General features: G+C 54.6%; 1 protein-coding gene across 2 annotated transcripts in view; it reads left to right on the top strand.

The window, feature by feature from the left end:
• The first annotated feature begins 1,318 nt into the window (after positions 1–1,318).
• The window catches only part of LOC110496870 (zinc finger protein 385D-like), a 57,312-nt gene continuing 32,796 nt past the window's right edge, over positions 1,319–25,834 (top strand). The window contains exons 1-2 of one of the 2 annotated variants that reach the window (XM_036953370.1): positions 1,319–1,547; positions 5,478–5,599. In XM_036953370.1, the coding sequence (XP_036809265.1) occupies positions 1,538–1,547; positions 5,478–5,599 (132 nt within the window). In that variant the 5' untranslated portion in view covers positions 1,319–1,537. The remainder of the gene's footprint in view (positions 1,548–5,477; positions 5,600–25,834) is intronic. The other variant, XM_036953371.1, reaches the window with a different exon arrangement.

The raw sequence follows: 25,834 nt of genomic DNA, 5'->3' as shown, positions 1-25,834 counted from the left end.
CAGTCACGACTTGACCAATAACGTCAAATAGCATACTACAGATAACACAGACACACCCTGCATATGGCGCCTACACCCCAATAAAGTTGTGGGAAAGGACAATAAACAACCTTGCAACAGGTGCTTCCAACAGGTGCTTTCAAAATATTTATAACACAATGCATGAGCAGTGGAGTAAATCTTCACTCTCAGAGAGAGAGAGAGAGAGAGAGAGAGAGAGAGAGAATGCTAGGAGGGAGGTAGGTGGAGGGGGAGGGATACAGAAGCCCCGTTTACACCTGGTGCTAGCATCCGTCCCTTGTCCTGATCTTGTCCACATTCTGATTGTGCCCACATTTTTAGACAGGTGTAGAAGATGCATCTTCCTGACCACCTTCGGAGGTAGTCAGAGACCCATTGTATCTGGATATCAATCAAGTGTAAACAGATCTGGATGGTCAAACCATTTAAATCATCATTATACATGCATATTAATACACACTTGTACATGTGTAAAATAGGACCAATATAGAGAAGCATGCAGCTGCAGATTATGTGGGTTGACACCGCTTGGTCTATGAATCTCAAACGCCTGGTCGGCTTACTCAAAACACAGATGGTGTGTGCTCGCGTAACCCTTACTCAAGCCGTAACACAGTAGACGTTTTCTTGTGTCCTTCTGTTTTGTGTGATATGTTATGTTTCTGCGATATGTCTGAATTTGTAACTTTCCCTCCAATTCGTATGATATGGTTACATCCACCGATCCGTATGATAAATTACGAATTCCAATTACTATTATATGTTACGAATTTTCATACTTGTTAATGCCATACTTGTACATTTTTGTTGGTGAAAAATCTATACAACCAAGCTAAACCAAACTTCAGCTGTCACCTGAATAAATTGGCTACACTAGCTATCTAGCTAGCCCTCTGTCACCCTCCCACATCCTGTCTCAGCTCACGTCTCACAGCGTCTGTGTCCTAAGAAGGTATCTGCTGAAGCCAGACCCAATTGCAAATATATTCCACCAAATTCTTCTTCTTCTTCTTATTATTATTATTATTATACCAGCCTCTAAAATCATTGACAGGTAGCTTGATGAAAAGCATCAATAATTGTTTTAAATAAATACATACATATTATTTTGAATAAATATCAAAAATAATTTGGATAGCCTACATGGAGGTATCAGGAAATATGGTCAAAATGCAGACACAGTGGACAGATAGGAGAAACATTTTAGCAGGATGTGTAAACGGACAAGCCTTGATCAGATAGTGATTGGAACATAATGATCAGATGACAAAACCCACATGTTGGAGCAAGGTGTAAACAAGGCTAGAGAGACAGCGAGGGAGTTGAGAGGAAGGAAAGTAGCCTACTACAGCAGTGAGAGGTAGACTATTGTGGAGGAGACAAGACTCATTCCGGACCCATCGCACAACTACGTTGCACTAGAGTCGATCTGGCTGCGGGTGAAAGACTTGAGCAGCAGGAGCTGAATTTGCATGAAGACGGACTATTGCCTGTTGATAAATTGACGAAAACCAGGATGTATTTTGGTAAGTAGGTACTTCTACAGTAGGAAATTATAAGAATGCATTTAGGTTGCCTAAATATATATATGTATATATATTTGTTTTTACGGAAACGGGTTATACAAATTAAAATGTATGTCCCAAGTCTAATCGATATTGTTTTCATGGCTCAGTAGCTTAAATGCGCAGATAGTTGCTTCATTTAAAATGTGTCAGGTAAAGATGCGCTCTTTGCGGGTGTGTGAAACAGAAATAGCCTGTTGCCCATCCTGTATGTTGCCCATCCGGCAAAGTTGTTAAGTCTGCCTTTTTGTTTTGTTTTCTTTATATATTCCATGCACTTGGTGTAGCCTAATTTTGCATAAAATGTATTATTGTCTAATGCAGTATAGTATAGCCTAATCAAGTCCCAGTGGACAAAACGTTAGTTGACAAATCCAACCGAATGTAAATCAAAATTAGACATTGAACTGACGTCTGTGCCCAGGGCGCTTTGTTTATGTTTAAGTTGACTTGGCCTACATACACATTGTCCCAGAGATCGGCACAACTCTTACCACTTTCTGTCTGAATGTCTCCATGGCCCCAAGGCAATCTGCTGGCATTTCACTGTGTTTTCATTCATGGTCTTTACTGTAATAATGATACTCCTGTTTCCTCACCTCAGAACTCTATGTGGTGATAAAGCATGACAATACTCCCTACGGTCATGCCTGATCTGCTACATAATACTCCTCCACAGTCTATCTGCTTCCCAAATGGTACCTTATTCTGTACATAGTGCACTGCTTTTGACCAGAGCCCTATGGGAGTGACCAATGGGATTAATTACAAATAATAGAATGCATTTGCCTCCCTGCATGTCTCTCAGCCACAGGGAATGTTATTACTATCTATACAGTTTCCGTTACAGTTTCCGTTACTCTATACAGAGAGAGAGAGACAGAGAGAGAGCATGGGACTAAGAGAGGGACTGAGAGAGAGACAGACAGCGAGAGAGAGAGAGAGACTGAGACAGAGAGAGTCAGAGCGACTGAGAGAGAGACAGACAGAGAGACACAGCGCGAGAGAGACTGAGACAGAGAGAGACAGAGAGAGAGAGACAAAGAGAGAGACTGAGAGAGAGACACAGAGAGAGAGAGAGAGAGAGCGAGACAGAGAGAAACAGAGACACTGCGAGAGAGAGAGAGAAACAGAGAGAGACAGACAGAGAGAGAGAGAATATTTATGTTTATTTATTTTCCCCTTTGTACTTGAACTATTTGCACACACTATTTGTCTTTATTATTTTTTGAAGTTTTGTGAGTGTAATGTTTACTGTTAATTTGGATTGTTTATTTCACTTTAGTTTATTATCTACTTCACTTGCTTTGCAATGTTAACATATGTTTCCCATTCCAATAAAGCCCTTAAATTGACATTTAATTTAATTTAATTGAGAGAGAGCTGTGAACTATCTGAGAGAAAAGGCAAGAAGGGCCTTCTATGCCATCAAAAGGAATACAAAATTCGACATACCAATTGTGACCAACCACCTTGATTCAGCCTTATGTAGCAAAATATGAAATTGTGTTTTTTACATTGGATTAAAGCCGAGACAGAGTTACAAAATGGTATATCATACACTGCATTTGAGGAACAATGGGAAAGTAATTCTGCTTTGAAATTCGATAAACTTGTAACCTCACTTTTGAGAAAAAGGCCTTTGAATGTTTTGGTACCTACTGTAGAGCTCTTCTTTGTCTACACCCATTCAGCATCATTCACACCCTCTTAAGCTTTATCCCCACCCATCTCTTTAAGGGTTGATCCGAGCATTCTGTCCCTACAACAGCAATCAAGCACCCAAGCTAACTGGCTAACATTGACTAGCTTGCTAGCTACTTCCAGACACAAATGAGAGAACAGCTCACTGACCATTTTACTAGCCCTAGCAGAGCTGGTTAGGCTGTTTTTATGTTATCCAGAGTGTAAATTTTTTTGCCAACGTTTACTGACACCGGCCATATTCAACGGGTGTTGAGCGTTCGGAAATGTGTCAGTTATTCTGCGCTCTGGCACATTCAGATGAGAATGTTCTGAAATCGGAGTAGATAGCCAGAGGGAATTTACCAGCTACTTCTATCAACAGTTGTTGCAGTGACATTCTATTGAAATTGTTACTTGCGTAGTGGAGTCTTTTGTTATGATATGTAGTTAGTTAGCTAGGTAAGCAATGAACCATAATCCCAACTCATTACGTTACTACCCTGCATGAATCTGCAAGTAGCTAACCAACCAGGTTCAATGTTAGCTAGCTAACATTAGGCTTTAACTAGCCAAGCAAATGGCTCTGAGATACGAATAATACGATTATACACGTAATGTAACGTTAGTTAGCTAGCTAGTTAAAGTGTACTGTTAGCTAGCTAACAGTACACTTTAACTTACACTTTAACACTTTAACTTGAACTGAAAACAACTTTCTGTCAAAATTAGAAACGTGTAATATCTGAAAATGTAGCTAGCTAGACTATCTTACCTGTATACATCATGGATGGACGCTTCTTCGTGTCATGGATGCCATGGTTGCGCTTAGTTTGAAAATGTAATCCGGAGACAGCTGTTTTCTCCATCTCTTTAGCTATCATACTCGAATTTAAGCTGCGTTAGACAGGATTACCTACACATACTGACCAGCTCAAATAGACAGAAGCGTGCTATATGGCAGACCAATCCGAACTCATCTCTCGGCATGTCCAGCCCACTTATTATCTCAGCCAATCATGGCTAGTGGGAAGGTTGCTCGCTTTTTCTGTGGTTAAACCAACTGGCTCATAATTTAACAATCATATTCATATTTAGAGATGGCATACAAGTTTGTTATTAAGGCACATGAAGGTTCACATGTTCCAGAAGGCATTTCGGCCCAAAAAAAACACATTTTGATAAAACAAAAAACTTTAAGTTCAAATGACTCTCATGTGAAGTAGTGACCACGACATACACCTAGTTTCCTGAAATGAGTCACAAGTAGGATCTGGCTAAAAATACAATACAGAACCTATTGCTCTTTATGGTTTTGAGGTCTGGGGTCCACTCACCTACCAAGATTTCATAAAATGGGACAAACATTATTTGACCCTAAACAGAGAGTACACAGTGGCAGAATATCTGACCACTGTGACTGAACCAAAATTAAGGAAAGCTTTGATTATATACAGACTCAGTGAGCATAGCCTAGCTATTGAGAAAGGCAGCCGTAGGCAGACCGTGCTCTCAAGAGAAACTGAGTGCACTTCCTAACCTCCTGCCAAATGTATGACCATATTAGAGAAACATATTTCCCTCAGATTACACAGACTCACAAAGAATTTGAAAACAAATCCAATCTTGATAAACTCCCATATCTATTGGGTGAAATACCACAGTCTGCCACCACAGCAGCAAGATTTGTGACCTGTTATCACAAGAAAAGAGAGAGAGAGAGCGAGAAAGGGGGGAGAGAGAGAGAGAGAGAGACAGAGAGAGAGAGAGAGACAGAGAGAGAGAGAGAGAGAGAGGGGGAGAGAGAGAGAGAGGGTGGGAGAGAGAGAGAGAGAGAGGGACAGGGACAGGGACAGGGACAGGAACAGAGAAAACACATGCACAAACAGACTCACACATACACTTGTAGGGTAATCAGGTCTAATGGTTGTGCAGCAGGGTGTGCGTGGGCCTCTGATTGATACGATTATATATTCTGGTTCTGAATCAAACTGTAATCAGGCTCTGTAGAAATGCAAAAACAAAAACATCACTCCATAATCAGGAACTCAGCCACACAAACAAAGCTAATCACAGAGGAGGACACATTAATGAGTTTATGTCCTTGCGTGTGAATGTCAGTAAACTGTGATTGACCCCCTCTCCCTCACCCTCTTTTTGTAACGAGAAAAATCTGTTTAGAATTGACTTGATCACTGCGTCTCCTAGGTAACGTCTGTCAGAACACCACCATGCACTCATTGGCCCGTGGGCCCTCTGCGAGCGGTACCCAAACATCCATGGCGCTGAAGCCCCTCCTCCCGTTCAGCCTGTTCCCTGGCTTCAGTGAAGTGAGTAGTGGCAATCACCACCATCACCATAGTTACAATGCTGTCAATCACTTTGTTGTCTTCACAGAAGATTGATGCCCCTACCACCCAGAGCCATATATTTATATGTAAATATATGGCTCTCTTTCCATCTGCACACTTGTGTAGATCTGAAGAGATTAGATAAGCAACCAATGTTATTACTGGTATCTCTGCTTTACCCTTCTGATAGGCCAGGTGGAAACACCCCCTAAGGGTTGATTTGGGATTGGGCGCCTGTCACAATAATCCATATTGACACTGAGGTGACCTAGAGTGACCCAGCTAAGGGCCACAACCATTGACAAAGAAAGGTGGGACTCTGCAGGATGATATTCGTCTAATGGTTTAATCATCATGTCACACGGCAGAGACTGAAATCTGGTCAAACACAGCAGTTGAGAAACTCATTTATTACAGTACATGTCAGTTAACCATCTCCCATAGAGATTAGGTTCAAATTAACATGGATAAGTAATACACTATGGGCCTCCTGAGTTGCACAGCGGTCTAAGGCACTGCATTGCAGTGCTTGAGGCGTCACCACAGACATGGGTTTGATCCCAGGCTGTGTCACAGCCGGGCCGTGACCTGGAGACCCATGTGGCGGCGCACAATTGTTACAGCGTCGTCCGGGTTAGGGGAGGGTTTGGCTGGCTGGGTTGTCCTTGTCCCATGGTGCTCTAGCGACTCCTTGTGGCGGGCTGGGTGCCTGCAAGCTGATTGTGCGGCTTGGCAAGGTTTCGGAGGACGCATGGCTCTCGACCTTCTCATTTCCCGAGTCCGTACGGGAGTTGCAGCAATGGGACAAGACTGTAACTACCAATTGGATATCACAAAATTGAGGAGAAATAATGCACTCTGTCCTCCATGGGCCCACCATGCGTGTAATTTTCTGTCTGCTTAAAAACTCTGAAATGCAGAGAAACAACATATCACTCTTAATATAGATGTATAAATTCAGACCTGACATACCGTACATTGTTCTTTTTGTTTAGTTGTTGTCTCTTAGTTAGTAGTACACAATTCTTTGACATTTCTCCACACATCCTGAGGTGAGCTTTACTCCAGTGGTTCCGTGGACCACCAGGGTACTGCAGGTGGTCTGCGATTATTATTATTATTTCTTTATTTTTTGCAGTTTTTTTTATTCCAAAAATAATAACAGTTGGGAGTATTCATGGTATTATAAGCAATGTTACATTACTTTTCACAATGTAAATTGTTAACAATAATAATAATCATAATAGGCCTTTAATTTGTTACATTCATTGCTAAATATGGACTACATTTGGCCTCCCGAGTGGCGCAGCGGTCTAATGCACTGCATCGCAGTGTTGTGCCGTCACTACAGCCGTGACCAGGAGTCCCATGGGGTGGTGCACAATTGGCCCAGCGTCATACGGGTCTTTCTATTAGAACTCTCAGTCCAGGACTTTCTATTAGAACTCTCTGTCTAGGTATTTTTATTAGAACTCTCTGTCCAGGACTTTCTATTAGAACTCTCTGTCCTGGTATTTTTATTAGAACTCTCTGTCCAGGTCTTTCTATTAGAACTCTCTGTCCAGGACTTTCAATTAGAACTCTCTGTCCAGGTATTTTTATTAGAACTCTCTGTCCTGGTATTTTTATTAGAACTCTCTGTCCAGGTATTTTTATTAGAACTCTCTGTCCTGGTATTTTTATTAGAACTCTCTGTCCAGGTATTTTTATTAGAACTCTCTGTCCAGGTATTTTTATTAGAACTCTCTGTCCAGGTATTTTTATTAGAACTCTCTGTCCAGGTATTTTTATTAGAACTCTCTGTCCAGGTCTTTCTATTAGAACTCTCTGTCCAGGTCTTTCTATTAGAACTCTCTGTCCAGGTCTTTCTATTAGAACTCTCTGTCCAGGTCTTTCTATTAGAACTCTCTGTCCTGGTCTTTCTATTAGATCTCTCTGCCCAGGCCTTTGGGCAGGTGGGTGAGTTGCCCCTGTGTTGAAAACGCACTGGCTAGTCCTGGCCCCTGAGACAAGCTGGCTACTCCTGGCCCCTGAGACACACTGACTACTCCTGGCCACTGAGACACACTGACTACTCCTGGCCCCAGAGACACACTGACTACTCCTGGCCCCTGAGACACACTGACTACTCCTGGCCCCTGAGACACACTGACTACTCCTGGCCCCTGAGACACACTGACTACTCCTGGCCCCTGAGACACACTGGCTACTCCTGGCCCCAGAGACAAGCTGGCTACTCCTGGCCCCTGAGACATGCTGACTACTCCTGGCCCCAGAGACAAGCTGGCTAGTCCTGGCCCCTGAGACATGCTGACTAGTCCTGGCCCCTGAGACACACTGGCTAGTCCTGGCCCCTGAGACACACTGACTACTCCTGGCCCCTGAGACATGCTGACTAGTCCTGGCCCCTGAGACACATTGGCTACTCCTGGCCCCTGAGACATGCTGACTAGTCCTGGCCCCTGAGACACACTGACTACTCCTGGCCCCAGAGACAAGCTGGCTACTCCTGGCCCCAGAGACAAGCTGGCTACTCCTGGCCCCTGAGACACGCTGACTAGTCCTGGCCCCTGAGACATGCTGACTAGTCCTGGCCCCTGAGACACATTGGCTACTCCTGGCCCCTGAGACATGCTGACTAGTCCTGGCCCCTGAGACACACTGACTACTCCTGGCCCCAGAGACAAGCTGGCTACTCCTGGCCCCAGAGACAAGCTGGCTACTCCTGGCCCCTGAGACATGCTGACTAGTCCTGGCCCCTGAGACACACTGGCTAGTCCTGGCCCCTGAGACACACTGACTACTCCTGGCCCCTGAGACACACTGGCTACTCCTGGCCCCTGAGACACGCTGACTAGTCCTGGCCCCTGAGACATGCTGACTAGTCCTGGCCCCTGAGACACATTGGCTACTCCTGGCCCCTGGGACACATTGGCTACTCCTGGCCCCTGAGACATGCTGACTAGTCCTGGCCCCTGAGACATACTGACTACTTCTGGCCCCTGAGACACGCTGACTAGTCCTGGCCCCTGAGACATGTTGACTAGTCCTGGCCCCTGAGACACACTGGCTACTCCTGGCCCCTGAGACACGCTGACTAGTCCTGGCCCCTGAGACATGCTGACTAGTCCTGGCCCCTGAGACACGCTGGCTACTCCTGGCCCCTGAGACACGCTGACTAGTCCTGGCCCCTGAGGCAAGCTGACTAGTCCTGGCCCCTGAGACAAGCTGACTAGTCCTGGCCCCTGAGACATGCTGACTAGTCCTGGCCCCTGAGACACACTGGCTAGTCCTGGCCCCTGAGACACACTGACTACTCCTGGCCCCTGAGACACACTGGCTAATCCTGGCCCCTGAGACACGCTGACTAGTCCTGGCCCCTGAGACAAGCTGGCTACTCCTGGCCCCAGAGACAAGCTGGCTACTCCTGGCCCCTGAGACATGCTGACTAGTCCTGGCCCCTGAGACACACTGGCTAGTCCTGGCCCCTGAGACACACTGACTACTCCTGGCCCCTGAGACACACTGGCTACTCCAGGCCCCTGAGACACGCTGACTAGTCCTGGCCCCTGAGACATGCTGACTAGTCCTGGCCCCTGAGACACATTGGCTACTCCTGGCCCCTGAGACACATTGGCTACTCCTGGCCCCTGAGGCATGCTGACTAGTCCTGGCACCTGAGACACACTGGCTACTCCTGGCCCCTGAGACACGCTGACTAGTCCTGGCCCCTGAGACATGCTGACTAGTCCTTGCCCCTGAGACACGCTGGCTACTCCTGGCCCCTGAGACACGCTGACTAGTCCTGGCCCCTGAGGCAAGCTGACTAGTCCTGGCCCCTGAGACAAGCTGACTAGTCCTGGACCCTGAGACATGCTGACTAGTCCTGGCCCCTGAGACACGTTGACTAGTCCTGGCACCTGAGACACACTGGCTACTCCTGGCCCCTGAGACATGCTGACTAGTCCTGGCCCCTGAGACACACTGGCTACTCCTGGCCCCTGAGACACGCTGACTAGTCCTGGCCCCTGAGACATGCTGACTAGTCCTGGCCCCTGAGACACGCTGGCTACTCCTGGCCCCTGAGACACGCTGACTAGTCCTGGCCCCTGAGGCAAGCTGACTAGTACTGGCCCCTGAGACAAGCTGACTACTCCTGGCCCCAGAGACAAGCTGGCTACTCCTGGCCCCTGAGACATGCTGACTAGTCCTGGCCCCTGAGACACACTGGCTAGTCCTGGCCCCTGAGACACACTGACTACTCCTGGCCCCTGAGACACACTGGCTACTCCTGGCCCCTGAGACACGCTGACTAGTCCTGGCCCCTGAGACATGCTGACTAGTCCTGGCCCCTGAGACACATTGGCTACTCCTGGCCCCTGAGACACATTGGCTACTCCTGGCCCCTGAGACATGCTGACTAGTCCTGGCCCCTGAGACATACTGACTACTTCTGGCCCCTGAGACACGCTGACTAGTCCTGGCCCCTGAGACATGTTGACTAGTCCTGGCACCTGAGACACACTGGCTACTCCTGGCCCCTGAGACATGCTGACTAGTCCTGGCCCCTGAGACACACTGGCTACTCCTGGCCCCTGAGACACGCTGACTAGTCCTGGCCCCTGAGACATGCTGACTAGTCCTGGCCCCTGAGACACGCTGGCTACTCCTGGCCCCTGAGACACGCTGACTAGTCCTGGCCCCTGAGGCAAGCTGACTAGTCCTGGCCCCTGAGATAAGCTGACTAGTCCTGGCCCCTGAGACATGCTGACTAGTCCTGGCCCCTGAGACACACTGGCTAGTCCTGGCCCCTGAGACACACTGACTACTCCTGGCCCCTGAGACACACTGGCTACTCCTGGCCCCTGAGACACGCTGACTAGTCCTGGCCCCTGAGACAAGCTGGCTACTCCTGGCCCCAGAGACAAGCTGGCTACTCCTGGCCCCTGAGACATGCTGACTTGTCCTGGCCCGTGAGACACACTGGCTAGTCCTGGCCCCTGAGACACACTGACTTCTCCTGGCCCCTGAGACACACTGGCTACTCCTGGCCCCTGAGACACGCTGACTAGTCCTGGCCCCTGAGACATGCTGACTAGTCCTGGCCCCTGAGACACACTGGCTACTCCTGGCCCCTGAGACACGCTGACTAGTCCTGGCCCCTGAGACATGCTGACTAGTCCTGGCCCCTGAGACATGCTGGCTACTCCTGGCCCCTGAGACACGCTGACTAGTCCTGGCCCCTGAGGCAAGCTGACTAGTCCTGGCCCCTGAGACAAGCTGACTAGTCCTGGCCCCTGAGACATGCTGACTAGTCCTGGCCCCTGAGACACGTTGACTAGTCCTGGCACCTGAGACACACTGGCTACTCCTGGCCCCTGAGACATGCTGACTAGTCCTGGCCCCTGAGACACACTGGCTACTCCTGGCCCCTGAGACAAGCTGACTAGTCCTGGCCCCTGAGACATGCTGACTAGTCCTGGCCCCTGAGACACGCTGGCTACTCCTGGCCCCTGAGACACGCTGACTAGTCCTGGCCCCTGAGGCAAGCTGACTAGTACTGGCCCCTGAGACAAGCTGACTAATCCTGGCCCCTGAGACATGCTGACTAGTCCTGGCCTCTGAGACAAGTTGACTAGTCCTGGCCCCTGAGACATGCTGACTAGTCCTGGCCCCTGAGACATGCTGACTAGTCCTGGCCCCTGAGACATGCTGACTAGTCCTGGCTCCTGAGACAAGCTGACTTGTCCTGGCCCCTGAGACATACTGACTACTCCAGGCCCCTGAGGCATGCTGACTACTCCTGGCCCCTGAGACATGCTGACTACTCCTGGCCCCTGAGACACGCTGACTAGTCCTGGCCCCAGAGACACGCTGACTACTCCTGGCCCCTGAGACATGCTGACTACTCCTGGCCCCTGAGACAAACTGACTAGTCCTGGCCCCTGAGACATGCTGACTAGTCCTGGCCCCTGAGGCAAGCTGACTAGTCCTGGCCCCTGAGACAAGCTGACTAGTCCTGGCCCCTGAGACATGCTGACTAGTCCTGGCCCCTGAGACACGTTGACTAGTCCTGGCACCTGAGACACACTGGCTACTCCTGGCCCCTGAGACATGCTGACTAGTCCTGGCCCCTGAGACACACTGGCTACTCCTGGCCCCTGAGACACGCTGACTAGTCCTGGCCCCTGAGACATGCTGACTAGTCCTGGCCCCTGAGACACGCTGGCTACTCCTGGCCCCTGAGACACGCTGACTAGTCCTGGCCCCTGAGGCAAGCTGACTAGTACTGGCCCCTGAGACAAGCTGACTAGTCCTGGCCCCTGAGACATGCTGACTAGTCCTGGCCTCTGAGACAAGCTGACTAGTCCTGGCCCCTGAGACATGCTGACTAGTCCTGGCCCCTGAGACATGCTGACTAGTTATGGCTCCTGAGACAAGCTGACTTGTCCTGGCCCCTGAGACATACTGACTACTCCAGGCCCCTGAGGCATGCTGACTACTCCTGGCCCCTGAGACAAGCTGACTAGTCCTGGCCCCTGAGACACGCTGACTAGTCCTGGCCCCAGAGACACGCTGACTACTCCTGGCCCCTGAGACATGCTGACTACTCCTGGCCCCTGAGACAAACTGACTAGTCCTGGCCCCTGAGACATGCTGACTAGTTATGGCTCCTGAGACAAGCTGACTTGTCCTGGCACCTGAGACACACTGGCTACTCCTGGCCCCTGAGACATGCTGACTAGTCCTGGCCCCTGAGACACACTGGCTACTCCTGGCCCCTGAGACAAGCTGACTAGTCCTGGCCCCTGAGACATGCTGACTAGTCCTGGCCCCTGAGACACGCTGGCTACTCCTGGCCCCTGAGACAAACTGACTAGTCCTGGCCCCTGAGACATGCTGACTAGTCCTGGCCCCTGAGGCAAGCTGACTAGTCCTGGCCCCTGAGACAAGCTGACTAGTCCTGGCCCCTGAGACATGCTGACTAGTCCTGGCCCCTGAGACACGTTGACTAGTCCTGGCACCTGAGACACACTGGCTACTCCTGGCCCCTGAGACATGCTGACTAGTCCTGGCCCCTGAGACACACTGGCTACTCCTGGCCCCTGAGACACGCTGACTAGTCCTGGCCCCTGAGACATGCTGACTAGTCCTGGCCCCTGAGACACGCTGGCTACTCCTGGCCCCTGAGACACGCTGACTAGTCCTGGCCCCTGAGGCAAGCTGACTAGTACTGGCCCCTGAGACAAGCTGACTAGTCCTGGCCCCTGAGACATGCTGACTAGTCCTGGCCTCTGAGACAAGCTGACTAGTCCTGGCCCCTGAGACATGCTGACTAGTCCTGGCCCCTGAGACATGCTGACTAGTTATGGCTCCTGAGACAAGCTGACTTGTCCTGGCCCCTGAGACATACTGACTACTCCAGGCCCCTGAGGCATGCTGACTACTCCTGGCCCCTGAGACATGCTGACTACTCCTGGCCCCTGAGACACGCTGACTAGTCCTGGCCCCAGAGACACGCTGACTACTCCTGGCCCCTGAGACATGCTGACTACTCCTGGCCCCTGAGACAAACTGACTAGTCCTGGCCCCTGAGACATGCTGACTAGTTATGGCTCCTGAGACAAGCTGACTTGTCCAGGCCCCTGAGACATACTGACTACTCCTGGCCCCTGAGACATGCTGACTACTCCTGGCCCCTGAGACACGCTGACTAGTCCTGGCCCCAGAGACATGCTGACTACTCCTGGCCCCTGAGACATACTGACTACTCCTGGCCCCTGAGACAAGCTGACTACTCCTGACCCCTGAGACATACTGACTACTCCTGGCCCCTGAGACAAGCTGACTAGTCCTGGCCCCTGAGACATGCTGACTAGTCCTGGCCCCTGAGGCAAGCTGACTAGTCCTGGCCCCTGAGACATGCTGACTAGTCCTGGCCCCTGAGACACACTGGCTAGTCCTGGCCCCTGAGACACACTGACTACTCCTGGCCCCTGAGACACACTGGCTACTCCTGGCCCCTGAGACATGCTGACTAGTCCTGGCCCCTGAGACACACTGGCTACTCCTGGCCCCTGAGACACGCTGACTAGTCCTGGCCCCTGAGACATGCTGACTAGTCCTGGCCCCTGAGACACGCTGGCTACTCCTGGCCCCTGAGACACGCTGACTAGTCCTGGCCCCTGAGGCAAGCTGACTAGTACTGGCCCCTGAGACAAGCTGACTAGTCCTGGCCCCTGAGACATGCTGACTAGTCCTGGCCTCTGAGACAAGCTGACTAGTCCTGGCCCCTGAGACATGCTGACTAGTCCTGGCCCCTGAGACATGCTGACTAGTTATGGCTCCTGAGACAAGCTGACTTGTCCTGGCCCCTGAGACATACTGACTACTCCAGGCCCCTGAGGCATGCTGACTACTCCTGGCCCCTGAGACAAGCTGACTAGTCCTGGCCCCTGAGACACGCTGACTAGTCCTGGCCCCAGAGACACGCTGACTACTCCTGGCCCCTGAGACATGCTGACTACTCCTGGCCCCTGAGACAAACTGACTAGTCCTGGCCCCTGAGACATGCTGACTAGTTATGGCTCCTGAGACAAGCTGACTTGTCCTGGCACCTGAGACACACTGGCTACTCCTGGCCCCTGAGACATGCTGACTAGTCCTGGCCCCTGAGACACACTGGCTACTCCTGGCCCCTGAGACAAGCTGACTAGTCCTGGCCCCTGAGACATGCTGACTAGTCCTGGCCCCTGAGACACGCTGGCTACTCCTGGCCCCTGAGACAAACTGACTAGTCCTGGCCCCTGAGACATGCTGACTAGTCCTGGCCCCTGAGGCAAGCTGACTAGTCCTGGCCCCTGAGACAAGCTGACTAGTCCTGGCCCCTGAGACATGCTGACTAGTCCTGGCCCCTGAGACACGTTGACTAGTCCTGGCACCTGAGACACACTGGCTACTCCTGGCCCCTGAGACATGCTGACTAGTCCTGGCCCCTGAGACACACTGGCTACTCCTGGCCCCTGAGACACGCTGACTAGTCCTGGCCCCTGAGACATGCTGACTAGTCCTGGCCCCTGAGACACGCTGGCTACTCCTGGCCCCTGAGACACGCTGACTAGTCCTGGCCCCTGAGGCAAGCTGACTAGTACTGGCCCCTGAGACAAGCTGACTAGTCCTGGCCCCTGAGACATGCTGACTAGTCCTGGCCTCTGAGACAAGCTGACTAGTCCTGGCCCCTGAGACATGCTGACTAGTCCTGGCCCCTGAGACATGCTGACTAGTTATGGCTCCTGAGACAAGCTGACTTGTCCTGGCCCCTGAGACATACTGACTACTCCAGGCCCCTGAGGCATGCTGACTACTCCTGGCCCCTGAGACAAGCTGACTAGTCCTGGCCCCTGAGACACGCTGACTAGTCCTGGCCCCAGAGACACGCTGACTACTCCTGGCCCCTGAGACATGCTGACTACTCCTGGCCCCTGAGACAAACTGACTAGTCCTGGCCCCTGAGACATGCTGACTAGTTATGGCTCCTGAGACAAGCTGACTTGTCCTGGCACCTGAGACACACTGGCTACTCCTGGCCCCTGAGACATGCTGACTAGTCCTGGCCCCTGAGACACACTGGCTACTCCTGGCCCCTGAGACAAGCTGACTAGTCCTGGCCCCTGAGACATGCTGACTAGTCCTGGCCCCTGAGACACGCTGGCTACTCCTGGCCCCTGAGACAAACTGACTAGTCCTGGCCCCTGAGACATGCTGACTAGTCCTGGCCCCTGAGGCAAGCTGACTAGTCCTGGCCCCTGAGACAAGCTGACTAGTCCTGGCCCCTGAGACATGCTGACTAGTCCTGGCCCCTGAGACACGTTGACTAGTCCTGGCACCTGAGACACACTGGCTACTCCTGGCCCCTGAGACATGCTGACTAGTCCTGGCCCCTGAGACACACTGGCTACTCCTGGCCCCTGAGACACGCTGACTAGTCCTGGCCCCTGAGACATGCTGACTAGTCCTGGCCCCTGAGACACGCTGGCTACTCCTGGCCCCTGAGACACGCTGACTAGTCCTGGCCCCTGAGGCAAGCTGACTAGTACTGGCCCCTGAGACAAGCTGACTAGTCCTGGCCCCTGAGACATGCTGACTAGTCCTGGCCTCTGAGACAAGCTGACTAGTCCTGGCCCCTGAGACATGCTGACTAGTCCTGGCCCCTGAGACATGCTGACTAGTTATGGCTCCTGAGACAAGCTGACTTGTCCTGGCCCCTGAGACATACTGACAACTCCAGGCCCCTGAGGCATGCTGACTACTCCTGGCCCCTGAGACATGCTGACTACTCCTGGCCCCTGAGACACGCTGACTAGTCCTGGCCCCAGAGACACGCTGACTACTCCTGGCCCCTGAGACATGCTGACTACTCCTGGCCCCTGAGACAAACTGACTAGTCCTGGCCCCTGAGACATGCTGACTAGTTATGGCTCCTGAGACAAGCTGACTTGTCCAGGCCCCTGAGACATACTGACTACTCCTGGCCCCTGAGACATGCTGACTACTCCTGGCCCCTGAGACACGCTGACTAGTCCTGGCCCCAGAGACATGCTGACTACTCCTGGCCCCTGAGACATACTGACTACTCCTGGCCCCTGAGACAAGCTGACTACTCCTGACCCCTGAGACATACTGACTACTCCTGGCCCCTGAGACAAGCTGACTAGTCCTGGCCCCTGAGACATGCTGACTAGTCCTGGCCCCTGAGGCAAGCTGACTAGTCCTGGCCCCTGAGACATGCTGACTAGTCCTGGCCCCTGAGACACACTGGCTAGTCCTGGCCCCTGAGACACACTGACTACTCCTGGCCCCTGAGACACACTGGCTACTCCTGGCCCCTGAGACAAGCTGGCTACTCCTGGCCCCAGAGACAAGCTGGCTACTCCTGGCCCCTGAGACATGCTGACTAGTCCTGGCCCCTGAGACACACTGGCTAGTCCTGGCCCCTGAGACATGCTGACTAGTCCTGGCCCCTGAGACACGCTGGCTACTCCTGGCCCCTGAGACACGCTGACTAGTCCTGGCCCCTGAGGCAAGCTGACTAGTCCTGGCCCCTGAGACAAGCTGACTAGTCCTGGCCCCTGAGACATGCTGACTAGTCCTGGCCCCTGAGACACGTTGACTAGTCCTGGCACCTGAGACACACTGGCTACTCCTGGCCCCTGAGACATGCTGACTAGTCCTGGCCCCTGAGACACACTGGCTACTCCTGGCCCCTGAGACACGGTGACTAGTCCTGGCCCCTGAGACATGCTGACTAGTCCTGGCCCCTGAGGCATGCTGACTACTCCTGGCCCCTGAGACGCTGACTAGTCCTGGCCCCAGAGACACGCTGACTACTCCTGGCCCCTGAGACATGCTGACTACTCCTGGCCCCTGAGACATACTGACTAGTCCTGGCCCCTGAGACATGCTGACTAGTTATGGCTCCTGAGACAAGCTGACTTGTCCTGGCCCCTGAGACATACTGACTACTCCTGGCCCCTGAGACATGCTGACTACTCCTGGCCCCTGAGACACGCTGACTAGTCCTGGCCCCAGAGACACGCTGACTAGTCCTGGCCCCTGAGACATATTGACTACTCCTGGCCCCTGAGACAAGCTGACTACTCCTGGCCCCTGAGACATACTGACTACTCCTGGCCCCTGAGACAAGCTGACTAGTCCTGGCCCCTGAGACACGCTGACTAGTCCTGGCCCCTGAGACATGCTGACTAGTCCTGGCCCCTGAGACACACTGGCTAGTCCTGGCCCCTGAGACACACTGACTACTCCTGGCCCCTGAGACACACTGTTTACTCCTGGCCCCTGAGACAAGCTGGCTACTCCTGGCCCCAGAGACAAGCTGGCTACTCCTGGCCCCTGAGACATGCTGACTAGTCCTGGCCCCTGAGACACGCTGGCTACTCCTGGCCCCTGAGACACGCTGACTAGTCCTGGCCCCTGAGGCAAGCTGACTAGTACTGGCCCCTGAGACAAGCTGACTACTCCTGGCCCCAGAGACAAGCTGGCTACTCCTGGCCCCTGAGACATGCTGACTAGTCCTGGCCCCTGAGACACACTGGCTAGTCCTGGCCCCTGAGACACACTGACTACTCCTGGCCCCTGAGACACACTGGCTACTCCTGGCCCCTGAGACACGCTGACTAGTCCTGGCCCCTGAGACATGCTGACTAGTCCTGGCCCCTGAGACACATTGGCTACTCCTGGCCCCTGAGACACATTGGCTACTCCTGGCCCCTGAGACATGCTGACTAGTCCTGGCCCCTGAGACATACTGACTACTTCTGGCCCCTGAGACACGCTGACTAGTCCTGGCCCCTGAGACATGTTGACTAGTCCTGGCACCTGAGACACACTGGCTACTCCTGGCCCCTGAGACATGCTGACTAGTCCTGGCCCCTGAGACACACTGGCTACTCCTGGCCCCTGAGACACGCTGACTAGTCCTGGCCCCTGAGACATGCTGACTAGTCCTGGCCCCTGAGACACGCTGGCTACTCCTGGCCCCTGAGACACGCTGACTAGTCCTGGCCCCTGAGGCAAGCTGACTAGTCCTGGCCCCTGAGATCAGCTGACTAGTCCTGGCCCCTGAGACATGCTGACTAGTCCTGGCCCCTGAGACACACTGGCTAGTCCTGGCCCCTGAGACACACTGACTACTCCTGGCCCCTGAGACACACTGGCTACTCCTGGCCCCTGAGACACGCTGACTAGTCCTGGCCCCTGAGACAAGCTGGCTACTCCTGGCCCCAGAGACAAGCTGGCTACTCCTGGCCCCTGAGACATGCTGACTTGTCCTGGCCCGTGAGACACACTGGCTAGTCCTGGCCCCTGAGACACACTGACTACTCCTGGCCCCTGAGACACACTGTTTACTCCTGGCCCCTGAGACAAGCTGGCTACTCCTGGCCCCAGAGACAAGCTGGCTACTCCTGGCCCCTGAGACATGCTGACTAGTCCTGGCCCCTGAGACACGCTGGCTACTCCTGGCCCCTGAGACACGCTGACTAGTCCTGGCCCCTGAGGCAAGCTGACTAGTACTGGCCCCTGAGACAAGCTGACTACTCCTGGCCCCAGAGACAAGCTGGCTACTCCTGGCCCCTGAGACATGCTGACTAGTCCTGGCCCCTGAGACACACTGGCTAGTCCTGGCCCCTGAGACACACTGACTACTCCTGGCCCCTGAGACACACTGGCTACTCCTGGCCCCTGAGACACGCTGACTAGTCCTGGCCCCTGAGACATGCTGACTAGTCCTGGCCCCTGAGACACATTGGCTACTCCTGGCCCCTGAGACACATTGGCTACTCCTGGCCCCTGAGACATGCTGACTAGTCCTGGCCCCTGAGACATACTGACTACTTCTGGCCCCTGAGACACGCTGACTAGTCCTGGCCCCTGAGACATGTTGACTAGTCCTGGCACCTGAGACACACTGGCTACTCCTGGCCCCTGAGACATGCTGACTAGTCCTGGCCCCTGAGACACACTGGCTACTCCTGGCCCCTGAGACACGCTGACTAGTCCTGGCCCCTGAGACATGCTGACTAGTCCTGGCCCCTGAGACACGCTGGCTACTCCTGGCCCCTGAGACACGCTGACTAGTCCTGGCCCCTGAGGCAAGCTGACTAGTCCTGGCCCCTGAGATAAGCTGACTAGTCCTGGCCCCTGAGACATGCTGACTAGTCCTGGCCCCTGAGACACACTGGCTAGTCCTGGCCCCTGAGACACACTGACTACTCCTGGCCCCTGAGACACACTGGCTACTCCTGGCCCCTGAGACACGCTGACTAGTCCTGGCCCCTGAGACAAGCTGGCTACTCCTGGCCCCAGAGACAAGCTGGCTACTCCTGGCCCCTGAGACATGCTGACTTGTCCTGGCCCGTGAGACACACTGGCTAGTCCTGGCCCCTGAGACACACTGACTTCTCCTGGCCCCTGAGACACACTGGCTACTCCTGGCCCCTGAGACACGCTGACTAGTCCTGGCCCCTGAGACATGCTGACTAGTCCTGGCCCCTGAGACACACTGGCTACTCCTGGCCCCTGAGACACGCTGACTAGTCCTGGCCCCTGAGACATGCTGACTAGTCCTGGCCCCTGAGACATGCTGGCTACTCCTGGCCCCTGAGACACGCTGACTAGTCCTGGCCCCTGAGGCAAGCTGACTAGTCCTGGCCCCTGAGACAAGCTGACTAGTCCTGGCCCCTGAGACATGCTGACTAGTCCTGGCCCCTGAGACACGTTGACTAGTCCTGGCACCTGAGACACACTGGCTACTCCTGGCCCCTGAGACATGCTGACTAGTCCTGGCCCCTGAGACACACTGGCTACTCCTGGCCCCTGAGACAAGCTGACTAGTCCTGGCCCCTGAGACATGCTGACTAGTCCTGGCCCCTGAGACACGCTGGCTACTCCTGGCCCCTGAGACACGCTGACTAGTCCTGGCCCCTGAGGCAAGCTGACTAGTACTGGCCCCTGAGACAAGCTGACTAGTCCTGGCCCCTGAGACATGCTGACTAGTCCTGGCCTCTGAGACAAGCTGACTAGTCCTGGCCCCTGAGACATGCTGACTAGTCCTGGCCCCTGAGACATGCTGACTAGTTATGGCTCCTGAGACAAGCTGACTTGTCCTAGCCCCTGAGACATACTGACTACTCCAGGCCCCTGAGGCATGCTGACTACTCCTGGCCCCTGAGACATGCTGACTACTCCTGGCCCCTGAGACACGCTGACTAGTCCTGGCCCCAGAGACACGCTGACTACTCCTGGCCCCTGAGACATGCTGACTACTCCTGGCCCCTGAGACAAACTGACTAGTCCTGGCCCCTGAGACATGCTGACTAGTCCTGGCCCCTGAGGCAAGCTGACTAGTCCTGGCCCCTGAGACAAGCTGACTAGTCCTGGCCCCTGAGACATGCTGACTAGTCCTGGCCCCTGAGACACGTTGACTAGTCCTGGCACCTGAGACACACTGGCTACTCCTGGCCCCTGAGACATGCTGACTAGTCCTGGCCCCTGAGACACACTGGCTACTCCTGGCCCCTGAGACACGCTGACTAGTCCTGGCCCCTGAGACATGCTGACTAGTCCTGGCCCCTGAGACACGCTGGCTACTCCTGGCCCCTGAGACACGCTGACTAGTCCTGGCCCCTGAGGCAAGCTGACTAGTACTGGCCCCTGAGACAAGCTGACTAGTCCTGGCCCCTGAGACATGCTGACTAGTCCTGGCCTCTGAGACAAGCTGACTAGTCCTGGCCCCTGAGACATGCTGACTAGTCCTGGCCCCTGAGACATGCTGACTAGTTATGGCTCCTGAGACAAGCTGACTTGTCCTGGCCCCTGAGACATACTGACTACTCCAGGCCCCTGAGGCATGCTGACTACTCCTGGCCCCTGAGACATGCTGACTACTCCTGGCCCCTGAGACACGCTGACTAGTCCTGGCCCCAGAGACACGCTGACTACTCCTGGCCCCTGAGACATGCTGACTACTCCTGGCCCCTGAGACAAACTGACTAGTCCTGGCCCCTGAGACATGCTGACTAGTTATGGCTCCTGAGACAAGCTGACTTGTCCTGGCACCTGAGACACACTGGCTACTCCTGGCCCCTGAGACATGCTGACTAGTCCTGGCCCCTGAGACACACTGGCTACTCCTGGCCCCTGAGACAAGCTGACTAGTCCTGGCCCCTGAGACATGCTGACTAGTCCTGGCCCCTGAGACACGCTGGCTACTCCTGGCCCCTGAGACAAACTGACTAGTCCTGGCCCCTGAGACATGCTGACTAGTCCTGGCCCCTGAGGCAAGCTGACTAGTCCTGGCCCCTGAGACAAGCTGACTAGTCCTGGCCCCTGAGACATGCTGACTAGTCCTGGCCCCTGAGACACGTTGACTAGTCCTGGCACCTGAGACACACTGGCTACTCCTGGCCCCTGAGACATGCTGACTAGTCCTGGCCCCTGAGACACACTGGCAACTCCTGGCCCCTGAGACACGCTGACTAGTCCTGGCCCCTGAGACATACTGACTAGTCCTGGCCCCTGAGACACGCTGGCTACTCCTGGCCCCTGAGACACGCTGACTAGTCCTGGCCCCTGAGGCAAGCTGACTAGTACTGGCCCCTGAGACAAGCTGACTAGTCCTGGCCCCTGAGACATGCTGACTAGTCCTGGCCTCTGAGACAAGCTGACTAGTCCTGGCCCCTGAGACATGCTGACTAGTCCTGGCCCCTGAGACATGCTGACTAGTTATGGCTCCTGAGACAAGCTGACTTGTCCTGGCCCCTGAGACATACTGACTACTCCAGGCCCCTGAGGCATGCTGACTACTCCTGGCCCCTGAGACATGCTGACTACTCCTGGCCCCTGAGACACGCTGACTAGTCCTGGCCCCAGAGACACGCTGACTACTCCTGGCCCCTGAGACATGCTGACTACTCCTGGCCCCTGAGACAAACTGACTAGTCCTGGCCCCTGAGACATGCTGACTAGTTATGGCTCCTGAGACAAGCTGACTTGTCCTGGCCCCTGAGACATACTGACTACTCCTGGCCCCTGAGACATGCTGACTACTCCTGGCCCCTGAGACACGCTGACTAGTCCTGGCCCCAGAGACATGCTGACTACTCCTGGCCCCTGAGACATACTGACTACTCCTGGCCCCTGAGACAAGCTGACTACTCCTGGCCCCTGAGACATACTGACTACTCCTGGCCCCTGAGACAAGCTGACTAGTCCTGGCCCCTGAGACATACTGACTACTCCTGGCCCCTGAGGCAAGCTGACTAGTCCTGGCCCCTGAGACATGCTGACTAGTCCTGGCCCCTGAGACACACTGGCTAGTCCTGGCCCCTGAGACACACTGACTACTCCTGGCCCCTGAGACACACTGGCTACTCCTGGCCCCTGAGACAAGCTGGCTACTCCTGGCCCCAGAGACAAGCTGGCTACTCCTGGCCCCTGAGACATGCTGACTAGTCCTGGCCCCTGAGACACACTGGCTAGTCCTGGCCCCTGAGACATGCTGACTAGTCCTGGCCCCTGAGACACGCTGGCTACTCCTGGCCCCTGAGACACGCTGACTAGTCCTGGCCCCTGAGGCAAGCTGACTAGTCCTGGCCCCTGAGACAAGCTGACTAGTCCTGGCCCCTGAGACATGCTGACTAGTCCTGGCCCCTGAGACACGTTGACTAGTCCTGGCACCTGAGACACACTGGCTACTCCTGGCCCCTGAGACATGCTGACTAGTCCTGGCCCCTGAGACACACTGGCTACTCCTGGCCCCTGAGACACGGTGACTAGTCCTGGCCCCTGAGACATGCTGACTAGTCCTGGCCCCTGAGGCATGCTGACTACTCCTGGCCCCTGAGACACGCTGACTAGTCCTGGCCCCAGAGACACGCTGACTACTCCTGGCCCCTGAGACATGCTGACTACTCCTGGCCCCTGAGACATACTGACTAGTCCTGGCCCCTGAGACATGCTGACTAGTTATGGCTCCTGAGACAAGCTGACTTGTCCTGGCCCCTGAGACATACTGACTACTCCTGGCCCCTGAGACATGCTGACTACTCCTGGCCCCTGAGACACGCTGACTAGTCCTGGCCCCAGAGACACGCTGACTAGTCCTGGCCCCTGAGACATATTGACTACTCCTGGCCCCTGAGACAAGCTGACTACTCCTGGCCCCTGAGACATACTGACTACTCCTGGCCCCTGAGACAAGCTGACTAGTCCTGGCCCCTGAGACACGCTGACTAGTCCTGGCCCCTGAGACATGCTGACTAGTCCTGGCCCCTGAGACACACTGGCTAGTCCTGGCCCCTGAGACACACTGACTACTCCTGGCCCCTGAGACACACTGGCTACTCCTGGCCCCTGAGACAAGCTGGCTACTCCTGGCCCCAGAGACAAGCTGGCTACTCCTGGCCCCTGAGACATGCTGACTAGTCCTGGCCCCTGAGACACACTGGCTAGTCCTGGCCCCTGAGACATGCTGACTAGTCCTGGCCCCTGAGACACGCTGGCTACTCCTGGCACCTGAGACACACTGGCTACTCCTGGCCCCTGAGACATGCTGACTAGTCCTGGCCCCTGAGACACACTGGCTACTCCTGGCCCCTGAGACAAGCTGACTAGTCCTGGCCCCTGAGACATGCTGACTAGTCCTGGCCCCTGAGACACGCTGGCTACTCCTGGCCCCTGAGACAAACTGACTAGTCCTGGCCCCTGAGACATGCTGACTAGTCCTGGCCCCTGAGGCAAGCTGACTAGTCCTGGCCCCTGAGACAAGCTGACTAGTCCTGGCCCCTGAGACATGCGGACTAGTCCTGGCCCCTGAGACACGTTGACTAGTCCTGGCACCTGAGACACACTGGCTACTCCTGGCCCCTGAGACATGCTGACTAGTCCTGGCCCCTGAGACACACTGGCTACTCCTGGCCCCTGAGACACGCTGACTAGTCCTGGCCCCTGAGACATACTGACTAGTCCTGGCCCCTGAGACACGCTGGCTACTCCTGGCCCCTGAGACACGCTGACTAGTCCTGGCCCCTGAGGCAAGCTGACTAGTACTGGCCCCTGAGACAAGCTGACTAGTCCTGGCCCCTGAGACATGCTGACTAGTCCTGGCCTCTGAGACAAGCTGACTAGTCCTGGCCCCTGAGACATGCTGACTAGTCCTGGCCCCTGAGACATGCTGACTAGTTATGGCTCCTGAGACAAGCTGACTTGTCCTGGCCCCTGAGACATACTGACTACTCCAGGCCCCTGAGGCATGCTGACTACTCCTGGCCCCTGAGACATGCTGACTACTCCTGGCCCCTGAGACACGCTGACTAGTCCTGGCCCCAGAGACACGCTGACTACTCCTGGCCCCTGAGACATGCTGACTACTCCTGGCCCCTGAGACAAACTGACTAGTCCTGGCCCCTGAGACATGCTGACTAGTTATGGCTCCTGAGACAAGCTGACTTGTCCTGGCCCCTGAGACATACTGACTACTCCTGGCCCCTGAGACATGCTGACTACTCCTGGCCCCTGAGACACGCTGACTAGTCCTGGCCCCAGAGACATGCTGACTACTCCTGGCCCCTGAGACATACTGACTACTCCTGGCCCCTGAGACAAGCTGACTACTCCTGGCCCCTGAGACATACTGACTACTCCTGGCCCCTGAGACAAGCTGACTAGTCCTGGCCCCTGAGACATACTGACTACTCCTGGCCCCTGAGGCAAGCTGACTAGTCCTGGCCCCTGAGACATGCTGACTAGTCCTGGCCCCTGAGACACACTGGCTAGTCCTGGCCCCTGAGACACACTGACTACTCCTGGCCCCTGAGACACACTGGCTACTCCTGGCCCCTGAGACAAGCTGGCTACTCCTGGCCCCAGAGACAAGCTGGCTACTCCTGGCCCCTGAGACATGCTGACTAGTCCTGGCCCCTGAGACACACTGGCTAGTCCTGGCCCCTGAGACAAGCTGGCTACTCCTGGCCCCAGAGACAAGCTGGCTACTCCTGGCCCCTGAGACATGCTGACTAGTCCTGGCCCCTGAGACACACTGGCTAGTCCTGGCCCCTGAGACATGCTGACTAGTCCTGGCCCCTGAGACACGCTGGCTACTCCTGGCCCCTGAGACACGCTGACTAGTCCTGGCCCCTGAGGCAAGCTGACTTGTCCTGGCCCCTGAGACAAGCTGACTAGTCCTGGCCCCCGAGACATGCTGACTAGTCCTGGCCTCTGAGACAAGCTGACTAGTCCTGGCCCCTGAGACATACTGACTACTCCAGGCCCCTGAGGCATACTGACTAGTCCTGGCCCCTGAGACATGCTGACTAGTTATGGCTCCTGAGACAAGCTGACTTGTCCTGGCCCCTGAGACATACTGACTACTCCAGGCCCCTGAGGCATGCTGACTACTCCTGGCCCCTGAGACATGCTGACTACTCCTGGCCCCTGAGACACGCTGACTAGTCCTGGCCCCAGAGACACGCTGACTACTCCTGGCCCCTGAGACATGCTGACTACTCCTGGCCCCTGAGACATACTGACTAATCCTGGCCCCTGAGACATGCTGACTAGTTATAGCTCCTGAGACAAGCTGACTTGTCCTGGCCCCTGAGACATACTGACTACTCCTGGCCCCTGAGACATGCTGAC

Source organism: Oncorhynchus mykiss, chromosome 18 (assembly GCF_013265735.2).
Source record: "Oncorhynchus mykiss isolate Arlee chromosome 18, USDA_OmykA_1.1, whole genome shotgun sequence".
NCBI lineage: Eukaryota > Metazoa > Chordata > Actinopteri > Salmoniformes > Salmonidae > Oncorhynchus > Oncorhynchus mykiss.
The sequence above is the reverse complement of the archived record's forward strand: the minus strand, read 5'-3'. Positions and strand labels throughout refer to the sequence as shown.